Genomic DNA, 10,603 nt, shown 5'->3' on the forward strand with positions numbered 1-10,603 from the left:
GAGCTGTGAATGGAAATGGATGGAGGTTCCCCCTCAGTCCAAGCCTTTTTATCTCCAGCGCCTCCTCATCTCTAGGCCCCCCGCCCACTCAGGTGACCGAGGCGAAGAATGGCTCTTTTTATGGTTGACCACACCCTGGTGGCCAGACTGGCCAAAGTGCATTCTCTTCCCCATTCTCAGGCTGCTTCCTTCTCTGCTGGAGCCCCACCTTCCTCCATTCCTGGCAGAAAGGGCACCACCGCATGCCGAGGGGAGGCAGCGTCGGGCTGGCGACCCTGCGGCCCGGCGGCCCGGAACTGGCCCCAGGCCTGTGCCCAGCAGCCCAGGCGACCATCAGTGAGCACTTCCTCGGGTCTCCGTTACCCTCATCTGCCCCTTAAGCAGTTTGACCAAATCGGCAGTTTTCAACTGGGGCCACACATTAAAATCAGCTGGGGACCTCTTAAATATTCCAGGGCCCAGATGGCACCTCAGACCAACGATGTAGGACCCTTCAGAGGGTGGGACCCAGGCACCCACTGTTTTTAAGGCTTCCTGGGTGATGAGAACCTGTGAGCTATGATCTCCTTGGCTTCCTCCGGCCTTCTGATGCCCTGTCCCTGGAGAGTTAAATGAAATGTGAGAGTCATTCCTGGACCTGTGGGCTCCTATCCTCAGCAGCCCTTTGAGGCAGCAGCCCTTTCTGGGACTTGGCCTAGCCCCACCCACCCTTCATCGAACATCCTGCTCCGGTCCTTGCCTCCTCCAGTTTAATGTTTGAAATCAAGAGATCTGGGATCATGGTCGACGGCAGAGTCTCCCAGCTGTGGGCTGGGGTCTTCCTGCTTTCTTGAGGGTCCCATTGGGGTTTGGGCCATGATTGGTCTCCCTCCCTCACAGGATGGGAGGCGAAATGGGGGAGGGAACAGGGGAGGACGAGAAGCCTGTTCGATCCAAGAACCTAAGTGTTTGGCTTTTCTTACCCCTGATGTAGTAGCTGCTAACCTTTTCCAGAGAGGAAAGGCTAACGCTGCCTGGGTCTGGCTGGGGGCTGGGGGCCGAGCCTTCCAGGGGCGCATTCCCTTGGGCGAGCACTATTAGCCTACGGGTGTTACCTGATGGACACAGCCTGAGGGAGGAGGGAGCCTCGAACTTCACTCACATCATTCCGTGCAAGTCTTACGACACCGCTGAGTCTTACTTGGCCCGTCTATAACATGGCAACCCCTGCCCCATCTCACCAGGCCAGCGACACAACATGCTTGTTCCCCTGCAGACGGACGCACTGGGGGCTTTTGGAGGTGCTTATGTGGTTGCGAGCTCGTGCACACATGCCAGAGGGGACACCGATCTGATGAATCGTGGCCAAATGTCCCGATCGTGGGACACGAAGAAGCCGGCAGGTGAGTCTAGAAGACCTGTTTCCCATGGAGTCCTCAGGGATCTGGGAGGGGCCGGTGGCCCTCGCCAGCTCTGCCACTGGTGAAGCCAGGAGCGAAGGAAGCAGACCAAGGGTCCTTGCAGGGGGAGGCAAGCTTCCATAGCTGTGACGAAGGGTAATAGCAGCCAGCAATCGCTGACGCTCACTTCTTCCTTGGTCCTTGCAACTTCTCGAAGGCAGAGATTACGAATCCCATCAGAAAACTAAAGTTCGGAGAGGTGAAGTAACTTGTCTCATGAGCCACTGCTGCTGCGTCAGAGGAAAACTTCAGACCCAAATCTGCGTGCCTTCGAAGGGCATGCTTTCTGACCTCCTCGAGAGACCTGGTCCAGGGTCTCTTAATCGGACAGGCTCGCCAGCGCTGAGGGGCTTCCCGAGAGAGGGGCTGGCTCCGTGGCTCAGAGTGCAGGGCAAAGACAAGACTACAGATCCCGCTGTCCTGGGGGAGGTTGGGAGGCCCTGGGCCGTGTGGAAAGAATAGTTTTTGAGTCCAAAGCAAGTCTGGCTTCTTGGGCCTGTGATCCCAGCAGCCGTGCAGGGCCCCACGCTTGGGATGCAATGCTCTGTGGTCACTGGCTTGACATTTGAAATAATTTTATCTTGCAGTCCGTCTGGTTAAGTGAAGTCAGCTGAGACAGTGGAGCATGTGCTGGGGGGTTGGGAGCTCGGAGCCTTGGCTCCCGGGGGTGTGAGGTCCCACTCCTTCCCCCCACCCTCCCACCGCATAACCTCCACCAGAGTCCTGGTTCTGTTGTCATCTTCGGCCCCTGGCAGGGATTCCAGCAAGAGTTGGGAGTTGAGGCAGACAAGGCAGGGGCATGTTCTGAGGGCCACAGGCAGGCAAGAGATGGGAACCTCTCGCCCACCCCCATCCAGGTACAGATGCGTGCAGGCGGGGGGGTCGCAATTGCTTGGGGGTCGCCCATCTGGTAGGGGGTGCCGCTTTGGGGAAGCCGTTTTGCGGATCTTCCATTCGCTCTGGGCTCTGCTGATGGGCTGGCCCTGTTCACATCCGGGTCCTGCCATTTCCTCATGGAGCAAACTGAAGCAAGTTACTTCACCCGTTGGCCTCAAATGTCCCGTCTGAAAATGGGAATGATGTCAACACCCCACAGGATTCTTTTGAGGACAGTGAGTCTTGTTTCCTACCCCCCCCCCCCCCCCCCGCCAACAAAATGCAAATCTGATTAGGACAACCTTGGGCTGAGAACTATCTAATGGCTGGGTGTTGTTCTAGAATAAAAGCCAAAATCTTTCACCTAGACCAGTGCTGTCCAGTAAAAATATGATGTAAACCACGCATGTAATTAGAAATTTCCTAGCAGCCACATTTAAAAAAGTAAAGACAGGTGAAATTAATTTTAATATATTTACTTCACTCAGCATATCAAAATTATCATTTCAACGTAGAACCAATATTGAAAAGTAAATATTTCACTTTTCCTGTCTTTGAAGTTGTATTTTAGTTTTTTAATGCTTATGTATTTATTTTTGAGAGAGAGAGAGAGAGAACAGGGGAGGGGCAGAGAGAGGAGACAGAGAACCCCAAGCAGGCTCCAAAGCTGTCAGTGCAGAGCCCAAGGCGGGGCTCAAACTCACCAACTGTGGTGAGATCGTGACCTGAGCGGAAGCCAAGAGTCAGATGCTTAACTGACTGAGCCACCCAGGCGCCCCTAGTTTATGTATTTTTATGAAATAAGCGTATCTCATTTCACAGGACTCACGGCTCCCGTGTTGGACGGCACAGGCTCCCCCAACCTGGCCACTGCCCCCCACGAACTCTGCCCAGTGGCCATGTTGGATTGCCTGTCTTTCCTCAAAAGTGCCACTCCATCCACACAGGTTCCTTCTGCTGTTCCCAGCCCTGGAAGGCCCTTCTTCCCTCTGGATCTGGTTAAGCCTACTCACCCCTCAGATGTCAGCTCGAAGTCCTTGCCTTCAGGAAGACCTTCCTTGGCCCCTTTCCGTGCTTCCGTGCTGTGTATCTGGCCCTCACAACTGACATTTCACCTTTACCTGAGGTCACCTGATTTACCTCTCCCTCTCTCTCTCTCCCGCTCGTCTGTAAACTCTAGGGCAGAGACCACTCCGGGGTTCTGTGGCGGTGGTTCTAATCATCTCCCCAGAGTGGGGCACCGTGCGTGGTGCAGACTCTCCACGTGCAGGACGGACACCGTTAAGAATGGGAAAGGCCTTGGCACCTGGAAAGGAACATTCATTCCTTTCCCTTCCCTCTGGTTGAGAAAATGCTCGAGAAAGGGACTCTTCTAGCTGTAGAGCTCTGCTGGAGAACCGGGGACACGAAGCACTCAGTGCCGAAAATATTTAAGTAGGAGCTCGAGTTGAGCACCCAGATTGTCTTTCTTCCCCAGATTACATACCACTTAAAAATAGCGTCTCGGCGCCTCTTCATGATTTGGGCTGTGATTAAGAAAAATTGCTCTTCAAGTCTCAACATAATTACTGCCCTTCTCATGACTTGGCTTCTCGGTCGAGGAGGAGGCGGAACTGCGGAGCAGGAGTGGAGAGGGGGCATCATTGTCCCTGTTCAACGGGCGGATCTGGCAGAGCACCAAACACGGAGGTGCTGCTGTTCAACGCTTTCTAATTCTTTCCCAGGTGAATAGGAACAAGGCTCCAGTCCAGATGCCAACTGACCCAGGTGATGCCACACCTGAGGACGCCTGTCTAGGTGAGGACTCAGCCCCTAGACCATGTTGCAAAGCCAAACTCCATTTGGGTCCTTCCACCTTCGGTCAACTACTCCTTCTTAAGGACAGCGAAGTTTGGAGACTCCAAACCAGTCTCCAAAAAAGATGGCGGTAGAACTACCTCAAGGCCTGTCACCCTGAAGTCCTGGGGAGGGGGGTACAGTAGGAGTCACACAGGATGATTTGCACCTCGGCACAACGGCTTCTGAAGGATACAGAACCCCAGGGCTAAACATTTCCTTCAAGCTTTCCAAATAACCAGCAAGTTCAAACACCCACCGTGGATTGCTCAAGGGTGACACATTTAAATATTCGTTGCATATTTTAAATCCTAGCCAGGCTTCAAACTGCAAGCTTGTTGGGGGGTATAATGGGGCATACACCCCAGAGCTTGCCCAGCATCCCAAGAAAAGCCTCAGATAACTTCAAGTTGATATACACCAATAAAAGCTCCGTGTCTATTCATCATTTTCTTGGGATTACCTATGCTATAATCACCAATGATGTCAACTGAAAGGCTTTAAATTAGGTATTGTTTCTTTTACAAATGAATTTGGGGGTGATCTAGAGCTGGTGCTTAAAGTCAGAATTCAGAGGCCCAAAGAAAATGACTTCACTGAAGTTGAACTGAACAGAGGAGAGCTGAGTTCTCAAAATCTACTAAAAGTGAGTTGCTGTGAATGAGGGGTTAAGCCAGAGCAAGTGAAGATCAGGCCACCAAACACGCTGCTCAGAAAGGTGGGGTTTCCAAGGTTCTAAGTGGGCAAAATTAATGTTCTGTGAATCTAATCATTTACCTTTTGCATTCCTAATGTGAAAACAAAAGACACTGGAAATTCTGGCTACAGGATAGCCAAACACAGGAGCTAGGTCATTTTCAATCTGGTGCTTTTTACAGACTTACACCCCTAAATTCATAAACCCTTTAAAACGGCCTGAATGATAACTTAGTGCCCATATTTAAGACTCAGTTCAAAGCATATGGCCCCTTCTACCTCTGCAAACCTGGCCGGTTAACAGTAAGTGACATGATCCCTGGCAAGGAAAATACTAACTCACCCTTACCTGCTTAGCAACAGTCGGCCTTTGTAATCTCACGACACAAAATAGTTTTGCATTTTTATAGATTTATCAGATTCAAAACACAGGTCTCAATTCTTTATTTCAGAAGAAAAATCTCACTTCTCTGGGCATTATTTTTTTTAAAGCTTTAAAAATACCTTTAACAGTACTCACTGGTGTCTCGGCTAACGGTATAAAGAATTGGCAGGAAGATCATATTTTCTGGATTTTTTTTTAATGCCCTGGCCTGAAGTTTTCTCTTCAGCAATATCAATTTGAGACTATAGTCCCCTTAGAAACCTACAACAGAGATCAAAAAAGGAAAAAAAAACCTTCTGAACTGCTGAGTTTACCATGAATAGACTGAGAAACCAATCAGAAACAGCCTGAGTTTAGACAAGAACCCAAGACGCTGGCCATCAAGACTTTTTCATCTTAATAATTTGACATGCTATTTATAAACTGTAAAAATCTCTTTTGCATATTAAGGACAAAGACATTTTAAGACTACAGGACTTCCAGGAAATAAAACTCGTTTCAATGAAAAATGGAAGCTCTGAATTGGTAGCACACGCACCATCCCTGACAGAGAAGCCCTGCTTAACAACAGCCACGCTGCAAACCTGACCTATTAGAAAATCCCAGAAATGAACAACTCGAGTCAATGTTTTATAAACAATGCAGCCTGGGGTGCATGTACTGGTTTGCTAACTTCATGTGGGTACTTTGGAAAATCGTTCCCTTGTCTTGAACTTCTCTGGACCAGGATAAAATTTCAAAGTGCTCTGACAAATAAAGCCATTAAAAAATTGTGCAGTATGGTACCTATAAACACAAGTTTATTTTGTAGAGTTGTAGGTCAATCCTGATCAGGCATAGGTATGTACTACTGAGGTTCAGTCAGGACAAACGGCCAGGGTCATGTTCATGTTCATGTGAACTACAAAAGGGTTGGGGGGAGGGTAAGCTGATAGACCTGGAAAAGCCAAGACCCCCTTGGCACACTGGTCCAACCAGTGTTGTTGCTGTTGTTGTTTAATCTTTAAATAATCTCTACACCCAACATGGAGGTTGAACTCCTAACCCCAAGATGAAGAGTCACATGCTCCAGACGGAGCCTGTCCGGCGCCACCGCCTTGATGCTCCATCTTTAAAAGCATGTCATACTATCATTTCCTATTTACACTTTTAAACTTGCCTATAAAATGGCAGGACTTGAGTAACTACCTTTGGGGCCACTTTTAACATACAACTTGTAGAACGGCCAAGGCACAGCCCACGGCAATGAACTCTTACTAAACAGATGGAAAGAACAAAGTTGGCAGGCACCCTTCCTGACAACTAGCTCCAAGATAGGCTGTCATCCCATCCCACGCTGAGCTCCTTCCACCACACTATCTAGAATCCTTCTGGGTCAACCCTCCCAAACTCCTAGTTGAGAACCACCAGTACTTTGGAAGCACTCGGGTGCTGTTTGACCCCATTTACCCACATTAACACACTGAACATGGTCATTCTTTTCTCAGCCGTTACTCCTGGGCTACAAAGTCGCCACTAATCCCCATGGAACTGAGCTATACAATACCATAGCTCCTTCTGGGCAAGCACAATGTCTTGTCTTCCCCAGCACATGAAATTGGCCTCATCTCCCAAATTCTCAATACTTCAGGGCTGATGGAGGGTGGGGGGCACACACTAGACACCCAACTGTCCAAAGAGCAGTCTTATTAAACCACGTGGGTACAGATGTACCATTCCATTCATAGAAATGAGACGAGTATACGAGGCCTGAATCTGCAATTTGCTTAGTACCCATGGATCTCTTTGGTGGGAGCATCTCAGCTGGGAAGAAGTCACAGGTCTTTTTGAAAAGACCACACAGCCCCTAACGTGGGCCAATTCCACGTAGCACTGTTCTAGTGCCACAGGATTCTGGAGGATGACAAGGGGTCCATCCCCAAGTGCCACCTCCCTCAGGTATTCTCAATTTATTTTGAATAAGGAAAATCTGTGGGGTGCCTGGGTGGCTCAGTGAGTTAAGTGTCTTTTGATCTCGGCTCAAGGCAATCACCTCACGGTTTGTGAGGTTTGTGAGATCTGAGCTGTGTGTGTCAGGCTCCCCACGGACAGTGCAGAACCGGCTTGGGATTCTCTCCCTCTCTCTCTGCCCCTTCCCAGCTTGCTCGTGCACGCACGCAAGCTCTCACAAAATAAACTTTAAAAAAATAAGGAAAATTTGGGCAGGAGCTCCAGATTAGGCTGTTAATGGTCCCAAATCACCCTTTGTGGGAAACTGAGACTTTCATTTGTGTTTTTAGGTGAATATGGTAGAATTCGATTACAAAATGCCAGTCAGGAGGAAAGCTTACACTACGTTAACAGCAGAACCTACAGGTTGCCTCATGGTTACAGTAATTCAACAAGGGCAGCAATTGAATTATCACCAGGTTGTTGAGCAAATTCAATATCCGTTCCAATCAACAGTGTGCACCAAACATTATAAAAACTGACTTCCTGTAACAAACACGAATAGCCTTAAGGATGAAGATTGAGAATAAAGATTTGAAGCTTCAAGAGCAATTTTCATTATAATTTATATTTCGTGCAGAGATTGCAAAAACGAATTTTCGAGGAAGCTACAATTCCACCAACTTTTACGCCAACTTGATGTCATTTGAAGATTTGTAAGTTGTTGAAATGAATCCGATACTAGGATACTATCTTAAAAAGTTCCAGAACACATTTGGGTTAAAACAAGGCAGAATGATCTAGAATTCTTAGTCGTTCACAACCTACATTCATTTACAATGAGGTGACTGGTAAATCAGCTGTACCTCCCTTCCACCCCTCAGCGCAGAAATCCTTCCTGCACAGCTCACAGGGCCTGACAGACTCCACCCAGAGAAGGTGGTGTTCCTATTTTGCTCACAGACCTTTCCACGGTGTCAAAACAGCACCCGATGCACTAGGACTCAGGGATGCACAGAAGAAACTCAGGGCTAAGCCCTAAGCTCCCACTAGGGGATTAAAGGCTCACCTGGGGACCATGGTTGGGGGTAAGAAGTCCACTGCTGGCACAGGTGAATTTCATGTACCTGCAGGTACATTCCTACTTTCAACTACTTCCCTTTTGAAGAGCGAACATCTAACATTTCATGGTACTCCTACCAAGAGTAGAACAAGGCCGAAATGGAGTAGACCCTCTGATTCGACACTCTAGCTTGAAGAGGGGAAGGATGTGCTGACCACAAGCCAGGAGTATGGCTCTTTTCACCCAACAAGTTCCCTTTCTGGAAGGGCATGAATGTGTAAGAAATGCACAGCTACAAAAGTAGCAGCTCCCTGGCTGACACCCAAATGAAAATTATGCAAAGATAAAAATAAGTGATCGCAGAGAAAACATACACTTAGGCTCTGCTTCTAGCTTTTAAAGGACTACAATTAAGACCCTAAATTTGGTGCTCAAGAAACCGTACCTTTTACATCTGCCAGTCATTCAACGAGGGTAAACTTCATTACATACAGTGTGCTTTTATTATGTTTTATTAGTCGCTACCTACACCAAGACCTTTTCCCATTTTCTTTAAATTTAAATTTTATTAAGAAATATCATACATACAAAAAGCACATAAACATACAGTTTAAAAAAGAAACCACCCACCCAGCTCTCGCAACAGAGCACTGTCAGCAGTTCCTCTGAAGGCTGCTCCTTGCCCTCCGTGGTCTCATCTCCCTCCATCGTCGCAATAGGTAACACAGTGAATTTCATGTTAATCGTTTCCTTGCTTTTCTTTCATTTACCACAGATTTAATTTAACCGCTCGGTTCTGACCTTCACAGAAGTGGAACTGTGGCGGATGTAGTCTTCTGTAACTTGTTTTCCGACCACTGAGATTCATCTGTGTTCACACGTGTAGCTGTAGTTCAGCTGGACTTCTGCGTAATCCCACAGAATTGGTAGGAACACGCCACGGTATTTATCCAGTGGACGGAAGGACATTTGGGGTCTTCCCAGTTTGTTTTGGTTTTCCTTTTCTTCCTATTACAAACAATGCTGTTATGACATTTTCACATCCATGTCCTGACACACATGTGTAAGAGTTTCTCTAGGGTATGTATCTAGGAGTGGAATAGCCACAAGAGAAGTTAGGGCACGGCCCCTTATGCCAAACTATTTCCCAAAGCTGTTAAAACATTCTTAAATCTGTTGACAACTGAGCTACTTGGGATGGCTGAGGGGAAGAAATAGATCAAGGACTCTCAAACTGCATTTTTAAAGTAGGAAATTAAAAAATCTGATACAACCATGAAAAGCACATTTACGTCTCTGCTTTGGTTTACTTGAAATGTACTTCGAAAAACTACATGTTTAAAACGTAAAAGGGTGGTCTCCTAGATCTCCAATGTTTCTAAATATACGAGTGAAAACAGCAAGATTCAAAACATATGGTGTACTTTCATATATAAAAAAAGGTCTATACATATATGCTTATATCCCCCACCTCCCTCCAGCAAGAGTAACTGTTTAACAGTAGTTCCTGAAAAGGAACAGGAGGACAGGAGAAGGGGAGAGAGATCACCTAACACTTCTAATGTTGTTTTTTGAACCATGTACAAGCATTACAATTGTAATACAAAATTTTTAGAAAGTAGTCACCTGGGGTTCTTTCATAAACAACTAAAAAATCAGTCTGAACTCAAACCCGAAAATCGGCCCTAAACAAAGTTCCATCCTACAGAAAATACACAATTCTCAAGTGTTTTCCTTTTGTTTCATGCACTTTAGAATAATGTTTAAAAATATTCACACAGCCCATCTAAAATGCATTTTTAGAAGCATGGAACGGACACAAGCTCAAAAAACTCCCACCCTAAGTTGTTCCATTGTAACATCTCTAGAAACTTTAATCAGAAGGTGGCTGACAGCCTGTATGTATGAGGTGTCCTCTGTGACACTAACTATATATGGAAAAAGTAGACAGACTGCCTGCAGGTGTGACGGTATAAGGAGAGGAGATAAACACTTAAGCCGAAATAGGACTAGTTTATTACAACCTCAAGAAGGCAAGAAATAGGTTTTAATCCAAAATGAAAAATACAGCTGACCCTTGAACAACACGAATTTGAACTGCATGGGTCCACTTATACAGGGATTTTTTTTACAGCATGGTAAATGCATGGTCTCCTAGGATTTTCTCAACACTGTTCCTTGAGCTTACTTTATTGTAAGCACACAATATATAATATGCATACAAAATGTGTGTTCATCAACTATGTTGTAGGTAAGGCTCTGGTCAACAGGCTTTTGGCAGTTCTGGGGGAGTCAAGTATGTATGTGGATTTGACCACACAGGAGGTGGGGGTGGGGGTGGTTGGCATGCCTAATCTCCCCACATTGTTCCAGGGTCAA

General features: G+C 46.9%; 1 protein-coding gene across 1 annotated transcript; it reads left to right on the forward strand.

Annotated features, from left to right (window-relative positions):
- Positions 1-242: 242 nt before the first annotated feature.
- ANKRD40CL (ANKRD40 C-terminal like) lies at positions 243-7,951 on the forward strand. The gene is given in 5 exon segments (XM_027033786.2): positions 243-336; positions 1,224-1,382; positions 4,649-4,869; positions 5,683-5,796; positions 5,799-7,951. Coding segments are annotated over 5 exon segments (618 nt in total). The 3' UTR covers positions 5,829-7,951.
- Positions 7,952-10,603: the final 2,652 nt, after the last annotated feature.

Source organism: Acinonyx jubatus, chromosome E1 (genome assembly GCF_027475565.1).
Source record: "Acinonyx jubatus isolate Ajub_Pintada_27869175 chromosome E1, VMU_Ajub_asm_v1.0, whole genome shotgun sequence".
Classification (NCBI taxonomy): domain Eukaryota; kingdom Metazoa; phylum Chordata; class Mammalia; order Carnivora; family Felidae; genus Acinonyx; species Acinonyx jubatus.